Source organism: Narcine bancroftii, chromosome 11 (assembly GCF_036971445.1).
Source record: "Narcine bancroftii isolate sNarBan1 chromosome 11, sNarBan1.hap1, whole genome shotgun sequence".
Classification (NCBI taxonomy): domain Eukaryota; kingdom Metazoa; phylum Chordata; class Chondrichthyes; order Torpediniformes; family Narcinidae; genus Narcine; species Narcine bancroftii.
Genome location: NC_091479.1, coordinates 73,280,799 through 73,298,890, shown reverse-complemented (window position 1 = coordinate 73,298,890; position 18,092 = coordinate 73,280,799). Strand labels below are relative to the sequence as shown.

The 18,092-nt window shown below is 44.6% G+C and overlaps 1 protein-coding gene and 1 long non-coding RNA gene across 6 annotated transcripts in view; one reads left to right on the top strand and one right to left on the bottom strand.

Moving 5' to 3' along the window:
* Window positions 1-5,295, bottom strand: part of aass (aminoadipate-semialdehyde synthase) — a 92,370-nt gene extending 87,075 nt beyond the window's left edge. The window contains exons 1-2 of one of the 5 annotated variants that reach the window (XM_069903396.1): window positions 5,054-5,295; window positions 230-459 (exon numbers count right to left, since the gene is read on the bottom strand). In XM_069903396.1, the coding sequence (XP_069759497.1) occupies window positions 230-451 (222 nt within the window). In that variant the 5' untranslated portion in view covers window positions 452-459; window positions 5,054-5,295. The other 4 variants (XM_069903394.1, XM_069903395.1, XM_069903398.1 and 1 more) reach the window with 4 other exon arrangements.
* Window positions 2,470-18,092, top strand: part of LOC138745906 (uncharacterized) — a 32,972-nt gene continuing 17,349 nt past the window's right edge. The window contains exon 1 of the long non-coding RNA XR_011346577.1: window positions 2,470-2,813. This is a non-coding gene — a long non-coding RNA (uncharacterized lncRNA). The remainder of the gene's footprint in view (window positions 2,814-18,092) is intronic.

Below are 18,092 nucleotides of genomic sequence, written 5' to 3'. Positions count from 1 at the left end.
AGTAGATGTTTTTCCTCTTTTTGAAACCCACTCTTTTACCAAGATACAAATCAATTCCAAAACAAGACTCTAATCTCTGATACACTGTTACTTCTGAAGTTGTACTAATGCAAATGTTTATCATAAATCATAGAAAATTCTGTTCAGTGGAAGTAAAGTCAATACTGCTGCAATGCAACTTAGACACGAGGCAAGGTCACCTTCTGCCCATTAGAACATTCAGAATTACCTTTTCGTGGATGGCTCTTCTGTTGGATGGTTGTACCAGGACTTTGCAGCCTGCACTGGTCAGTTCTTTGATGTGTTTTGGGGCCAAGGGTGCTCGCCTCTCCCAAGCATTTATATCCTCCCTCCGCAATGCCAAGACTCCTTTATGATGTTGGAATCTAGTGTGACCATGCTGTAGGTACAAGCTCAGCACTCGGGTCCTATACTTCAGCAGCCAATACATCTTCAAAGCTGCAGGAGAGAGTAGATCAGATTCACTTTAGAAAAGATCCAGCAGACACAATAAAATACTGGCTGCAGAAATATAGAATTCACATCAAATCAACTTGAAGTAATAACATACTAATGCAATGGTTCTCAACTTTTTTTTTCCCCCACTCACATACCACCTTAAGTAATCCCTTACTAACCACAGATGGTATATGAGTGAAATAAAAAGGTTAATAACCACTGCACTAATGGGTGATGGATTCAATAATCAATTTCAAACATTTTTGTCCAAGCACTCTGTAATTTAGGCCAGCACGGTTGCCGTAGCTTTTAGCGCAAGGCCTTTTCAGCACCAGCTATTGAACCAGGGTTTGAATCCTGTGCAGCTTGTAAAAAGTTTGTACATTCTCCCCGTGTCTGCAGGGGTTTTCTCTGGGGGCTCCAGTTTCCTCCCACTGTTCAAAATGTACCGGGGGTGCAGGTTAATGGGGTGTAAATTGGGCAGCACGGACTCGTGGGCCTTCCTCCGTGCTGTATGTCTAAATTAAATTAGTTGTTTCTCTCCCCATCATGATGTGTTGCAAATACACTTCAAGAGATTTGATAAAACACCAACATTATTGAACAATTTGGCTTCAGTACTGCTGACAGTAGATTTTTCCAAATTATTGGTCATTACTCCCTTTACCATTCAACAAGCATTTACTTCACTTTTTTTTAATAATGTTATACAGTGATATTACACATTTTCCAGTGAATCTGGTAAATTTATAGGGAGAAACATAAAAGTATACCTGCACTCTGCATGCCAGATCTGACCACAAACCTGGCCCTTGGTAGACCTGATCTCAGCTGAATCCCCAGTCCAGAGACACTTTAACCCTAACTCTTGCAGTGCACCCCGGCATTCTGGAGCCCCAGCTCACTTTCTGGACTAATGAGTGAGTAAATGCTCCAATTATCAGGTCTTACAAACAATTGGATGTTGGATTATCAGAATATTATCACACTGACATATGCCCAGCATCCTCTGCTGACCTTTACCCTTTTCAGATATTGATGTGTTCTTGGAGATCGCTGTATTTTGATCTGGCCGTTCAAGTGTGCAAGTTGTAGGATTGTCAGTGCATTCTGACCGAGTTTGAAATTTCTCATTTTTAACAACATTTTCAAGCTCACCAGAAATCCACTGTTTGCATCGAACATTGACCCTGGGCTCTATTTGCACTCACAGGATCTCCTCACGGAGAATGATTGTTACTTAGACAATATCATTTAAAGAAAATAATTTCGTTATTCATATCGGTGCCACAAATTAGATCTTGCTATGCAGAATAATAGACAAATAAAACACTTAACTGGCTGAGATACAAGTTGTTAATGTTTGATAAACATTTTGTCTTCACTAATTTGGCGATCTAGCTTTCCTTTTCAATGACTCAATCAGTAGTCATTTCTAGGCTGCCCATTATTGAAGGGTTTTCATAGAGTGAAGGACCATTTTGACTCTCAACAAACAGTCAAATTCCATTGACAACATAATGTGCTTGACTGGAGGTTTCACCTACATAACCAAGTGTGTTGCTGGTATAGTAACAAAATGCTGTCGACACCAGTGGTCCTTCGGAACCCAATTCGCTCAGCCCGTTGATAGAAAATAGCTCTTTCGTGTCCACACATATCTTGCACTCCAATTTTCAGAAGACTAGAAGACTCTTGTGTGAAATGGATAGCCACCAATGGAAATGGCCACCACGAAAATGCTTGGCAGGTGACCAACTGCATACAGGGAGAGGAATGTGTTCCAGCCACAGATGCTCAGGGTAACAATTTGCTGGAGGGACTTAGCCCTGAGTGTAAAAGCCCACGTCAAAACGGTAATCCGTTACTTTGCCGGAAAATGAGGCCTTTCACCCATTCCCCCCACCCCCCCCCCCCAACCCCTTCCATGGTAGATCTAGTAATTTAACAAAAAAAGGGTTAATTTTAAAAGGCAGCGGGCATGGCAACACTTCGGAGTGGTATCCTGTGTCCAAAGAGCCCACCTCCAGGGACCTCTCCCTCGAAACTGTGCAGCAAGTTGTTACAAAGCGGAGCTGCACGGGAATGGAGTCAGATGTTGACACAGGATCACACAAGGGGAGACTCGTCACTCGCTTTAAAGGGGACAGAGACGAAACTGAGATTTAAAGGAAGAAATTCAGGTCGTGAAACGGATTCGTACCGGTACATGAAACACTAAACTTCTCACAGGATGTGTAGACCGTTCAAAACACACGTCGGGGTGAGACGGGAAAGCAACCGGTTCATTGAATAAAACTGTGCCTGGGACAGATTGTCTCGCGGAGTGAACGAGAGCACGAAGTCCAGATAGAGTAAGTAGTCCGGACTCCGTCCGGAGCGGACGGACAGCGCGACCGGACCCAGCCAGCGCCATTGCCCTGTCCCGTTTGAGTGATGAGCTTTAACGTGAACAGACGATCAAGAAGGTCTCACTGAAACAAAGCCGGAGATGAGGGGGGGAAGGGGGCTCTGCAGCGCCGCACTCACCTCGCCGCCCGCCCTGAGCCAGAGGAGGAGTCGCAGTGCCGGCGAGGGAAGGGTGGCAGGCGGGTTATGATCGGAGCCAGTGAAACTGACACCCTTCGCACCGGCGGCCAATCGCTCGCCGGGGCAGCTCGCGGCCTCCACAGCGGCCACTGGCTGACGGGCGGGGGAGAGAGAGGGTCGGGGGGAGAGAGGGAGGGGGGGAGAGGGAGGGAGGGAGGGGGTGAGAGAGGGGGGGGGAGAGAGGGGGGGGGGAGAGAGGGGGGCGGGGGGGGGGAGAGAGGGGGGCGGGGGGGGGAGAGAGGGGGGCGGGGGGGGGAGAGAGGGGGGCGGGGGGGGGAGAGAGGGGGCGGGGGGGGGGAGAGAGGGGGGCGGGGGGGGGGAGAGAGGGGGGCGGGGGGGGGGAGAGAGGGGGGCGGGGGGGGGAGAGAGGGGGGCGGGGGAAGGGGGGGAGGGAGAGAGGGGGGCGGGGGGAAGGGGGGGAGGGAGAGAGGGGGGCGGGGGGGAAGGGGGGGAGGGAAAGAGGGGGGCGGGGGGGAAGGGGGGGAGGGAAAGAGGGGGGCGGGGGGGAAAGAGGGGGGCGGGGGGGGAAAGAGGGGGGCGGGGGGGGAAAGAGGGGGGCGGGGGGGAAAGAGGGGGGCGGGGGGGGAAAGAGGGGGGCGGGGGGGGAAAGAGGGGGGCGGGGGGGGAAAGAGGGGGGCGGGGGGGGGAAAGAGGGGGGCGGGGGGGGAAAGAGGGGGGCGGGGGGGGAAGAGGGGGGCGGGGGGGGAAGAGGGGGGCGGGGGGGAAGAGGGGGGCGGGGGGGGGAAGAGGGGGGCGGGGGGGGGAAGAGGGGGGCGGGGGGGGAAAGAGGGGGGCGGGGGGGGAAAGAGGGGGGCGGGGGGGAAAGAGGGGGGCGGGGGGGAAAGAGGGGGGCGGGGGGGAAAGAGGGGGGCGGGGGGGGAAAGAGGGGGGCGGGGGGGGAAAGAGGGGGGCGGGGGGGGAAAGAGGGGGGCGGGGGGGGAAAGAGGGGGGCGGGGGGGGAAAGAGGGGGGCGGGGGGGGAAAGAGGGGGGCGGGGGGGGAAAGAGGGGGGCGGGGGGGGAAAGAGGGGGGCGGGGGGGGAAAGAGGGGGGCGGGGGGGGAAAGAGGGGGGCGGGGGGGGAAAGAGGGGGGCGGGGGGGAAAGAGGGGGGCGGGGGGGGAAAGAGGGGGAAGAGGGGGGCGGGGGGGGAAAGAGGGGGGCGGGGGGAAGAGGGGGGCGGGGGGGAGGGAAAGAGGGGGGCGGGGGAAAGAGGGGGGCGGGGGGGAGGGAAAGAGGGGGGCGGGGGAAAGAGGGGGGCGGGGGAAAGAGGGGGGCGGGGGAAAGAGGGGGGCGGGGGGGAGGGAAAGAGGGGGGCGGGGGGGGAAAGAGGGGGGCGGGGGGGAAAAAGAGGGGGGCGGGGGGGGAAAGAGGGGGGCGGGGGGGGGAAGAGGGGGGCGGGGGGGAAAAAGAGGGGGGCGGGGGGGAAAGAGGGGGGCGGGGGGGGGAAGAGGGGGGCGGGGGGGGGAAGAGGGGGGCGGGGGGGGGGAAAGAGGGGGGCGGGGGGGGGAAGAGGGGGGGGGGGAAGAGGGGGGCGGGGGGGGGGAAGAGGGGGGCGGGGGGGGGGAAAGAGGGGGGCGGGGGGGGGGAAAGAGGGGGGCGGGGGGGGGGAAAGAGGGGGGCGGGGGGGGGGGAAAGAGGGGGGCGGGGGGGGGGAAAGAGGGGGACGGGGAGGCTCGGGCAACCACACAGCCTCCCCCGTCCCGTGTATCAACCATGGCCACATTCAAGACGCTGTGCATGGCGCCGAATATTCTCCCCCCTGCCTTCGGATTATTATTGTTTGAAAACATTAGGTGGACGGCAATAAGGGGCCCTGTTGACTTCATCCACTTACCTATCGTGCAATCTCGCGGCCCGATGAAATCTTTCTCCTGACTTTGAATTAAATGGGCAACGTGTCTGTTTCCTTCTCTGGATTCTGGCTGCGCTCAACCAGGATGGACAAATTGGTTGAGTCGATAACCTGCGCTCCTTGGGGCGGGGCGAGGAAGAGAAGAGGCGCTCACCTGGCAGCAGGATCCAACAGAAACGCCACCCGTTTTTAAAACAAAAAGTTGGTGGGTGCAGCCCCCGCCGGTCGTTGGGCGCTGTCGGGGGTCATATTCAGCCCTGAAAGCCCAGGGCAAGACCTCGGGGGTACTTCGCTCAACTCCACTGTGGCCGAAAAGTAGCAACGCCTCCAGTTCCGCCACTGTCCTTCCGGAACCACCAAGCTCGCCGCTGGGGACACGCAGCTTTCGTTCCGTGTCCGGGACGAGGACAATGGACCCACAACGGGGTGGGGGTGGGGAGTCGCTTTCAAATCAGGTCATTTCCTTGCTGCCTCCCAGAGAGCGCCACCACACCACGCAAGACGGTCCCTTCGGCCCCTCTAGTCTGTGCTCGTCCCGCTGACCTGTTCTCACTCCATAACTCTCCAGACCTCTCTCGTCCGTGGATCCATCTGCCCTGGGTAAACTTGGACCTCTCGCTTTAAGATTGGTCACAGCTTTTGAGCTACCGAAAGAAAATAGACCCACACGCCAGACCACTTCAGTTTATACAATTCTAAAGCTGATATCAAACTACAATATGCAAGCCCTTCCCTATTAGACTTATCAGCGCCTGGACTGGTCCCAACTGCCGAGGCGAGGCAACGACTGCACGCATAGTAGGTTGTCGGGGTGCCGGTAGCAGCTTCTCCACCACCCCCGACCTGGAACTTTGGCTGGACTCTAGAGGTTCTTCTTCTTGCTGAGAGATGTTGCCACCTCTCGGAGAGTCTCAAACTTCAGCAGCGGGACCATGGCTTATATTACCCAAAAACTGCTTACCTAAGCACCTATTCCCAGCTCGAAAAGAAAGATAAGCGAGCAAACTAGCCTGCCTAGGCTTCTATCCAATAACACAGCTTTCTAGCTTATCACTTTGAATACAATGGTTTACTTTGCTTCAAGGTTAGGTCGCTGTCTGACCATCTGTGACCAATATACTAACAAGCAGGAAGATTAAACGTTCTTGGTACACAGATGTCTTTTTGTCAGATAACTGCATCTCTGGGCCCCATGGTGGAATTTAGCTTATGTCTGCTGATTCTCACATTATTCTCAAAGTAGGTTACTGATACTCAGCCTTGCATAAGCAAAAGGATGGTCTAAATCCTCCATTACACCATCCAATTTATTTTTAAAGCGCAAGATTGAGCCCACATTCACCACATCAGATGGTAGCTCATTCCACACTCCCACCACTCTCTGAGTGAAGAACCTTCCCCTAATGTTCCCCCTAAACCTTTCATCTTAAAACGATGACCCTTCATCTTTATATCCCCCAATCTAAGTGGAAAAAAGCTGACTCGCATTCACTCTGTGTTTGTATATCACATAAACAGAACACTTCCAATCGCATTTCAGTGCCAACCGCTCAGTCCAAGATTCCGCCCTGCTCCAGCTCCCTCAACAGCCCCTAAGGCTAGAGCTGGTTGAGGTCCTCACCCAGGATGAGACATATAAGGCAATCGAACAACTGAAAAGAGGCAAAGCAGCAGGTATGGATGGAATCCCCCCCAGAGGTCTGGAAGGCTGGCAGCAAAACTCTGCATGTCAAGCTGCATGAGTTTTTCAAGCTTTGTTGGGACAAAGGAAAACTGCCTCAGGACCTTCGTGATGCCACCATCATCACCCTGTACAAAAACAAAGGCGAGAAATCAGACTGCTCAAACTACAGGGGAATCACGCTGCTCTCCATTGCAGGCAAAATCTTCGCTAGGATTCTCCTAAATAGAATAATACCCAGTGTCGCCGACAATATTCTCCCAGAATCACAGTGCGGCTTTTGCGCAAACAGAGGAACTATTGACATGGTCTTTGCCCTCAGACGGCTCCAAGAAAAGTGCAGAGAACAAAACAAAGGACTCTACATCACCTTTGTTGACCTCACCAAAGCCTTCGACACCGTGAGCAGGAAAGGGCTTTGGCAAATACTAGAGCGCCTCGGATGCCCCCCAAAGTTCCTCAACATGGTTATCCAACTGCACGAAAACCAACAAGGTCGGGTCAGATACAGCAATGAGCTCACTGAACCCTTCTCCATTAACAATGGCGTGAAGCAAGGCTGTGTTCTCGCACCAACCCTCTTTTCAATCTTCTTCAGTATGATGCTGAACCAAGCCATGAAAGACCTCAACAATGAAGACACTGTTTACATCCGGTACCGCATGGATGGCAGTCTCTTCAATCTGAGGCGCCCTCAAGCTCACACCAAGACACAAGAGCAACTTGTCCGTGAACTACTCTTTGCAGACAATGCCGCTTGAGTGGTCCATTCAGAGCCAGCTCTTCAGCGCTTGACGTCCTGTTTTGCGGAAACTGCCAAAATGTTTGGCCTGGAAGTCAGCCTGAAGAAAACTGAGGTCCTCCATCAGCCAGCTCCCCACCATGACTACCAGCGCCCCCACATCTCCATCGGGCACACAAAACTCAAAACGGTCAACCAGTTTACCTATCTCGGCTGCACCATTTCATCAGATGCAATGATCGACAACGAGATAGACAACAGACTCGCCAAGGCAAATAGCGCCTTTGGAAGACTACACAAAGAGTCTGGAAAAACAACCAACTGAAAAACCTCACAAAGATTAGCGTATACAGAGCCGTTGTCATACCCACACTCCTGTTCGGCTCCGAATCATGGGTTCTCCACCGGCATCACCTACGGCTCCTAGAATGCTTCCACCAGCGTTGTCTCCGCTCCATCCTCAACATTCATTGGAGCGCTTTCATCCCTAACATCAAAGTACTCGAGATGGCAGAGGTCGACAGCATCGAGTCCACGCTGGAGGACCATCGCCTTCCCAAGATCGTGTTATATGGCGAGCTCTCCACTGGCCACCGTGACAGAGGTGCACCAAAGAAAAGGTACAAGGACTGCCTAAAGAAATCACCACCACCAGTGGGCTGATATCGCCTCAAACCGTGCATCTTGGCGCCTCACAGTTTGGCGGGCAGCAACCTCCTTTGAAGAATACCGCAGAGCCCACCTCACTGACAAAAGGCAAAGGAGGAAAAACCCAACACCCAACCCCAACCAACCAATTTTCCCCTGCAACCGCTGCAACCGTGTCTGCCTGTCCCGCATCGGACTTGTCAGCCACAAACGTGCCTGCAGCTGACGTGGACATTTACCCCCTCCATAAATCTTCGTCCACGAGGCCAAGCCAAAGAATCTTGTAAATGTCGGACAAATTTCCCCTCATTCATCTTCACTCCAAGAAATAAAGTCCTAACCTGTTTAATCTTTCCCTGTAACTAATTTCCTGAAGACATGGCAGCATCCTAGTAAATCTGCTCTGCACTCTTTCTATCTTATTGATATCCTTCCTGTAGTTAAGCGACCAGAACTGAACACAATATTCCAAATTTGGCCTCACCAATGTCTTAAATAACTTCAACATAACATCCCAACTCCTATACTCGTTAAAGGCTAAGATGCCAAAAACTTTCTTTTTTTAATATTTTATTTAAAATTCCATACATGCAGCTACTAGAGCTACTAAAGAAATACAAACACATGCCAGAGTAGTCAACTCAAGACTGATTTATTCAGGATTTACAGGCTTCTCTTATATACTGTGTGTCCCGGGCTCCACGGGACAAAGTGGGGCGTCACTATGAGATTGCTGCCGATCCACAGGACCAGCAGGTTTAAATTTAGCCTTGTAAGTGTCCCGCGCCTCCCGGCAGGAGACTCAAATATGCAGCGCCCATATTATGATTCTGCACACCCGCAGAACCACGCCAGCGATAGTTCATGTCGCCACACTGTGCACCCGCTCGGCCTGCTACACAGTAGCTATAATTGTTATAATAATACAGATGTAAAAAAAAACCAAACTGATAAAATATATGATGGTTTTCATCCCACCACAAAAAGCTCCTCCCTCCAGCCCAACCACCCACACAAAGAAACAATGTACAAAATGAAAATATATAACTTTATACATAAAAAAAAGGAAAAAGAGAAAGGAAGGAAATCTTTGGATTGCAGAGGAAGAATTTAATCCAGTACAAATCACCAGGTCTCACATAATTGTACAGAGGAGAATCCTGCCAATCTAGAGGCATAAGAAGGATATCATTACAAATTTAATCTCATTATTTGGGTATATGGGTGCTAAATTTGTAAAAAAAAACAGGGTACTTTTTTCTTAAATTATAAGTGATTTTTTTTCTAAAGGAATACAACTTTGAATTTCAGCTACCTAGGCATAGTCAAAGATATATCAGATTTCCAAATAATTGCAATACATTTCCTTGCTACCGCTAACTTAACAAATTCCAGTTGATAAATTGATAGTTTTAATTTAGGTCTTGTACCTTCAATATTTCCTAATAAGAATAAATCAGGACTTTGTGGAAAAACGATTCTTGTAACTTGTTCCAAAGAATTACATAAAAGTGCCCAAAAGGGATTACATTAGGACAAGATCACGTTGAATGTATAAAGGATCCTACATCTTCACCATAACTAAAATATTGATCTGATAACTCTGATTTCAATTTTTTCTACTTTTGTGGTGTAAGATATAGTTGGTGTAAAAAATTATATTGAACTAATCTATATCTTACATTAATAGTATTAGTCAAACAATCCCTCCATAAATTTTCCCACATTTGTTCATCAATTATAATAATTATGTTTGTTTCCCATCTCTGTCTAGATCTATGTAATCCTAATTTGGAGGTTCCTGCTTAATTTCACTTTTACCTCCATGTATTTTATAACCTGAAACTTTTCCATATTCTTCCAATTGGGCATATAATCTTCATAAGGATGACTCATTATCTGCAAATAAACTAATTTTATGTTCCTCTTGACCCACCTTAAAGCCCTTAATTTGTAAATCAAAGTGAATTACCTAGGCAATTGGTTCTATAGCTAAAATAAAATAAGGTTGGTGATAAAGGACAAACTTATCTGCTTGATCTCATTAATTTTAATGACAATAGATACTTCTCCATGAGGTACAAGGACTACCTATAGAAATCTCTTGGTGCCTGCCACATTGACCACCGCCAGTGGGCTGATATCGCATCTTGGCGTCTCACAGTTCGGCGGGCAGCAACCTCCTTTGAAGAAGACTGCAGAGGTCACCTCACTGACAAAAGACAAAGGAGGAAAAACCCAACACCCAACCCCAACCCACCAATTTTCCCTTGCAACTGCTGCAACTGTGCCTGCCTGTCCCGCATCGGACTTGTCAGCCACAAACGAGCCTGCAGCTGACGTGGACATTACCCCTCCATTAATCTTCGTCCGCGAAGCCAAACCAAAGAAAGAAGAGTATTAGGCCTATTATTATAATGATCTAATCCAATTTTAAAAATTCAATTCAAATCCAAACTTGTCAAGAATTAAATAAACATACAAGGACATTTCTTTGGAAAGGTAAAATGTCAATAGTTTAAATTTAAAAATCCCAATCTAATCTTTACTGCATCTAAGGCTACTGCAACATTCAAATCACCTCTTTTTTGCACTAAATGAATTATGCTGAGTAATTTTTTTAAACAAACCCTGTCTGGTCCATATTTATTAATTTAGGTAACAAGTTGGCCAAAATTCTTGCTACTATTTTGTAATCCACATTTAATTGCCAAAAATTTTCTTTACAATCCTGTGCACCTGCAATGCCACCTTCAGGGAATAATGTATCTGTATTCCCAGATCTCTTTGCTCCTCCACACTCCTCAGTGCCTTACCACTTACTGTGTATCTCCTACCTTGGTTTGCCCTTCCAAAATGCAACACCTCACACTTGTCTGCATTAAACTCCATCTGCCATTTTTTGCCCCATTCTCCCAGTTGGTCCAGATCCCTCTGCAAGCTTTGAAAATCTTCCTTGTTGTCCACAACACTTCCTATCTTTGTGTCATCAGCAAACTTGCTGATCCAAGTTACCACATTACCATCCAGATAATTGATATAGACAATAAATAACAATGGTCACAACAAAGATCCTTGAGGCACAAAACTAGTCACAGGCCTCCAGTCTGAGAAGCAACCATCAACTACCACTGTTTTCACCTATACAGCCACTTTTGAATATAGTTTACAACCTCTCCATGGATATCTAGTGTCTTAATTTTGTGAACTAACCTCCCATGTGGGACCTTGACAAAGGCTTTACTAAATTCCATGCAGACAACATCCACAGCCTTACCTTCATCTGCTTTCTTGGTAACCTCCTTGAAAAACTCTACAAGATTTATTAAACATGATCTGCCATGCACAAAACCATGCTGACTGTCATTAATCAGCCCACGGCTGTCCAGATATCTTATCTCTCCAATAATGTACTTACTACTTGTAAGTAGTAAATCAATCAAGTACTAGAGATTTTCATTTTTGACACCTTTATGTGTGGAACCAAGGACCAAGGACACTGTGGCATTATGAGCTGTGGTTTTACCTGTCCCATTTATTGCAAAGAATGGACCTGGCCTTGTTGCCACATAATATCCTATTTGGACATTTTCATGAAAGATGGGTGGTGTGGCAAAGTTTTTCCAGGAAAACACCTTTGACCACAAGTCCATCAGGCAGTGATCAGTGCAGAATATGCTTCAGATATGTACACTGTGGGTTGGGTCCTGAACAGATTATCCAAATCATCTGGCAAAATGCCTCATTGCCAGAGCTCAATAACGAGTCCCAGGACCTGGCTTGGCTGGAGGTGAGAGGAGCCGTTGCAGTCAATGTCCTTCCTGTGCTGATGGAATATCTTCCCCACGTTGCCCTTGAGATAACTGCAGTGGAGTAGAGATGTTTGCATACTGTGAATTGGTAAGAGTGAGTGGAGAAGGGTGCAAGAATCCTTGTCACCATTCATCCCCAGCAGCAGCTTTGATTTCTGGCCTGTTCCTGGGATTGCATACCATCTAGAAAAACATCAACTCAGTGAAAGATGCACTTTGGTCTGCCGGAAACTTGGCCCTTCAGCACAGTGAGATGTCAGTGAGTGAATGCTGACTGGCACATTCCGCGCTTGAGTACGTGCTGAGAGATGCACTGAGGCTTGGTGCAGCTAACCCAGCTAACGTGCTGAGAGATGCACTGAGGCTTGGTGCAGCTAACCCAGGAGCTTAGCAGGGAAGGATGACAGTCCAGGATCCTTTCACTGGGACTGGGTCTGGTGGGGCGGCCCCTCAAACAATAGAGGGAATAACCCTTGGGAGTCCACATTAATGGCAATGGTGCTATGAATAGTTAACGCTACAAGATACAATAATAGAATATACAAACTAATATGACTCTACAAATTCAAAAAGGCTGTGCACTATATGCATAATTGATTTATTGTGAATAGTTTATTTTGAAATTTAAAATCTTTTAATTCCCCAAACTATAGACTTGATTATACATTAATGACAGTATGTGTTTGTAGCACAATTATTTTTCCAGCAAAGTCTTGCCCATTAAATCCTAATAAAGTCACAAAGTGATCTCAAAGCAGGAGAGTGTGCCAAAAGTGCCTGTACACACTGTTTCTTTCATGGCGGTAGGTTTTATCTGAAGACCCCAGTTTTACCATGGAACTTCATCACCACCACATTCTTCTGTTGAATAATATCCATCATAAAAATGTTGTTCTGTTCATTCTCAAATTTTATATAAAAGAGCCAGTTTGTTGCTATTTCAATGTCATCTTGTAAGAATGCTTTCTTGCTACACACAAAAAAAAACCTGTGGTATATAGAGGGCCGCATAGTTAGCCTAGCTGTTCGCACAACATTATTTCTCTGCCAGTGACTCTGTGCTGTAAGGAGTTCTCCTTATGGTTGCATGGCTTTCCTCCAGCAAGCTCTGGTTTCCTACCACCCTCCAAAACAAAACTGCACAGGGTTTGTGCGTTAATTGGTCTATTTTGGTGGAGGGAGGACCCGTGGGCCAGAAGGAGGTAAAACACCAAAGTCTGCAGACACGGTAATTGTAGTAAAAACCAAGAGAGGCTGGAGGAACTCAGCCGATTTTGCAGCGCCCATAGGAGGGAAAGATAATATGACCAATGTTACAGGCCTGAGCCTTTCTTCCAGGGTGAGCAAGCACTATATTAAAAAGCTGGTTAAAAGGGAAGAATGGGAGGGGAGGAGTGCAGACCAAGAGACAAAAGGTGTAAATTGGAATATGATAAGAGGACAGGAGATGGAAAGGTGAGAATTGATGGGGGAAGGACATAGTTTTTGGCTCTGAAAAGGGAGAGGTGGGGGGAGGGGGGAGAGAGGGATAGCAAGAGGAAAGGAGACAACAGACAGGAAGGGGAAGGAAGGCTAATGGAAACCAAAGAAGTTAATGTTAATGCCATCCGGTTGAAGAGTGACTAGTCGGAATATGAAGTGTTGTTCCTCCAATTTGTGGGTCGTCTCAGACTGGCAGTGCATGAAACCATGGACAGGCATGTCAGCAAGGGGATAAGATGGGGAATTGAAATTAGTGGCCACTGGGAGATCCATGCAATTGCAGAGGTCAGAGCTGAGATGCACAATGAAGTGATCTCTCACTGTGTCCAGTCTCTCCGATGTATAGGAGACCACAAAAGGAGCAGAGTAGATGTACAATAGAGTAGGTGACCACTGCATATTCACAAGTGAAGTGTTGCTTCATTGGAAGAACTGTGTTGGTACCCTGAATGGAGATGAGGAAGGAGGGGTGGGCACGTGGAGCTCCTCCTGCTGTCACAGAGGTAGGTGCCAAAGGGGCAATTGGTGGGAAGTGAGGAGTGGACGAACAAGTCATGGTGCGAGCAGAGAGAGGAGGAGAAAGGATAACATGTCTGGTGGTGGGATCATGTCGTAGATGGTGGAAATAGCAGAGAAAGATATGTTAGATATAGTGACTGGTGGGATGGTAGAATCCTGACTTTGTAGCATGTGGGGATGGAGGAGGCCAGGGCAGAAGTGCAGGTAATTGAGGATATGTGGGTAATGGAAGATATGCGGGTAACAGAGCATATTAGGTTAACAGAGCATATGAGGGTGATGGTCAAGTTGATGGTGATGAAGGGGAAGCCATGTTGTTTGAAGGAGGAGGACATCTCTGATGATATGGCATGAAAGACCTCATCCTAGGAGCAGATGCAACCGAGACAGAGGAATTGAGAGAAAGGAATGGAATTCCTGCAGGGGACAGGGTGTGAAGAGGTGTAGTTGAGGTAGCTGTGGGAATTGGTGGGTTTGTAGAAGATGACTGTTGAGAGTTTATCTTCCGAGATGTAAACTTGGAGATCAAAAAAGGGGAGAATGTTGCTTTGAGCTGGCCCAAGTGAATTTGAAGTCAGGGTGGAAGTTCGCAGGAAAGTGAATAAGGTTGACAAGCTCATCAGGCAGCACCAAAGTAGTCTTCAATGTAGCTGAGAAAGAGTTGAGGATCCATGAACTGCTTCACATAGCCAATAAAAAGGCAGGCATAGGTGGGGCCCATGCCGTACCCATGGCTTCCCCTTAAACTTGGAGAAAGTGGGATAATTCTTTCTTTTTTAACTTTATTTATTCATTCAAAAAACAAATAGTACATAACATATCCAACAATTAACCCTAAACATGAACGTTATTTTTTATATATAGAGAAAAAAAAAGAAAAGAACCCCCCCCTTCAGCCAACTCTCCTAAGGAGAGCCATAAAGAAAAAAAGAAAAAATATTTTTAAAAAATTTAAGCATACATATTAAGATCTAATCAATTTAAATTGAAATGTAAATATTCTGAATATAACAACCACTTATTAATAAAAAAATAATAATTATCACGCGAAACATATGTAATTTTTTTCCATATTTAAACAATATTTCATCTCATTATGCCATCTATTAATATCAATCATATTTGTATCTTTCCACGTACTAGCAATACATTTTTTCGCTACAGATGAAGCTAAATATACAAAAGCAAGTTGAAACTTATCTAATCCCAAACCTTTCAAAGGTTGCAAACTACCCAATAAAAACACTGTCGGATCTAAAAATATTTAAATCTTATACAGGTATTCTAAAAACAATTGAATTTTCTTCCAGAATGATTGTATATGTATACATGAGCAAACAGCATGAAAAAAAGTTCCAACAGAATTACCACATCTAAAACACAAATCTGATTCATGAAAACCATATTTTTTAAAATTTTCAGGTGTTAAGTATAATTGATGTAAAAAATTATAGTTATTCATTGCATAACGTGCATTTATCAATCTAGTTACACTATCATAACAAATATCTAACCAATCATCCTCGGGAAAAATAAAACCAGTATCTGCTTCCCATTTACTTTTAGACCTATCCCAACCCTTTTTATCCATACCATCCTGTAATATTTGATACATAGATGAAATTTAACCCTTCTCTGGTACCTTCATAAGAAAAATCTCAAATTTAGTCATTTCAGGTAAAATAATATCTCTACCAAACGTACGTTTTACCAAAGATTGAATTTGGTAATAGAGAAGCAAATAATTCTTATCAACACCAAAACTGTCCCTCATCTGATTAAAAGATAAAAATTTACCCTCTTTAAAACAATCTCCCAAATTTTTCACACCTTCAAATCTCCAATGCAATAAACTTCGATTATGTATTGAAAAATAAATCTTGATTATTATACAACAGAGTCAAAGCTGTTTACCCCTAGAGCCTATCATTTTATTTTTCTTAATTCATAACTTCATTAAGTGTTTTAGTATAGGCACATTATATTGCTGTAACAAATTCATATTCCATCTAAACAAAAATTGATGTATTTCAATTTCAGAAATATTTGCCATCTCAATTTTGGCCCAACTAGGAGGCCGTTCCAAATCCATCAATGAACTAATAAATTTAAGTTGGGCTGCTTCATAATAATTTTGAAAATGTGGTAAACGTAATCCCCCTAACTCATATTTCCAAGTTAATTTATTCAAAGCTACTCTCGAAAATTTACCTCTCCATAAAAATTCCCTAACCATTTTATTCAAATCTCAAAAAAAAATATTATCAAGTAAATACGGAATAGATTGAAACAAATATTGCATACACAGAAAAATATTCATCTTAATTGTATTTATCCTACCCAATAAATTAATAGGTAAATCTTTCCATTTTAATCAAATCAGTTTTAATTTTTTTCATTAATGGAATATAATTTAATTTATATAAAGATTGATAATCAACATTCAGAATAATACCCAAATATTTAATTTGATCAGTCCATTTCAAATTAATAATATTCTTATAAACTGAATAATCTCCTTCACTTACCAGTAATATTTCACTTTTTTCCCAATTAACTTTATATCCAGAAAGACATCCATATTGTATTAAACACTCCTTCAAGTGCAAAAGTGGCTGAGCTGGGTTTATTAAATACACCAATACATCATCAGCAAATAAATCAATTTTATACTCCTCGTCTAAAACTTTAATACCTTGTATCTGTGTATTTTGTCTTATCAGCCGTGCTAAAGGTTCAATCACTAACACAAACAAAGCTGGTGATAAAGGACAACCTTGACGAGTTGATCGAGTCAATTTAAAAGGTTCCGAAATCAAGCCATTCATCAATACTCTGGCTACCAGTTTACTATATAAAGCCTTAATTCAACCAATAAAAAAAGGACCCAACTTAAATTTCTCCAGAACTTTAAACAAAAAATTCCACTCAACTCTATCAAATGCTTTTTCTGCATCTAAAGATATCACCATCGAGTGATCTGAAGATTGTCGAAATCTATTAATCAAACTAATCACGCGCAGAATATTATCTGAAGCATATCTATTCTTTATAAAACCTGTTTGATCCATATGAATCAACTTAGGTAAAAATTTAGCCAATCTATTCGTTATTTTAGCTATTATTTTATAATCTACATTTAACAACGAAATTGGTCTATATGAAGATACTTTCAAAGGATCTCTCTTTCTTTGGGATTACTGTAATTAAAACACTAGAACAAGACTCAGGTAATTCATAATGTTCTCCAGCTTGATGTAATACATCCCCAAAAACTGTAGATAAATCATCATAAAAAATTTTATAAAATTCAACCGAAAATCCATCATGACCAGGCGATTTACCGTTCGGCATTTCTATCAGAGCCATTTTAATTTCCAAATCAGTAAATGGTTCCTCTAACTCCTGTATATCTACATTCTCTAATATCGGTAAATTCAACTGTGATAAAAAAAAAGATCAATTGATCCAATTTCTTGTTTTTCTTCAGATGTATATAACTTTTTATAAAATGAATAAAATTCATCATTAATCTCACAAGGTTTATAAGTAATAAGAGAATTCCGTCTAACAGCATTAAGAGTCCTCAAAACCTGTTCTTTCTTTAATTGCCACGCCGATACCTTATGTGCTTTCTATCCCCATTCGTAATACCGTTGTTTAGTCCTATTAATCACACATTCAAATTGATAAGATTGCAAAATATTATATTCCAATTTCAACCTAGATAATGCTATTTTCTGATCTTCTGTAGCATCTTTCTGAAATTCCTTTTAAAACTCAGCGATCTGTTTCTCTAATTCAAGACTCTGATTTAATCAATTCTTTTTTTATTTTAGAAGTATAACTAATTATTTGTCCTCTTAAATAAGCTATCATAGCATCCCATAATACAAACTTACTTTGAACAGAATTAGAATTTTCTTTCAAAAAAAATTAATTTGTTTTTTCAAAAAAATCAATAAATTCCATATTTTTTTAACAACATAGTATTAAACCTCCAAAGATAAGCCACTTGAATTTTGTCAGAAGTTGCATATGTAAAATATAACAAAGAATGATCTGAAATCACCCTACTTTTATATTCCACTTGTTGTATTTTCCCTTGTAAATGTGCCGATACTAAAAAAAAAGTAAATCCTTGAAAACGATTCATGTCTAAATGAATAAAAGTAAAAATCTTTCTCTATCGGATTAAGACGTCTTCAAATATCTACTAAATTAAGATCTTTCATCAAAACTTGGACCTGAATTGCCATCTTAGATTTCTTAACTTTCTTCGGAGATTTATCTAATAAAGGTTCCAAAA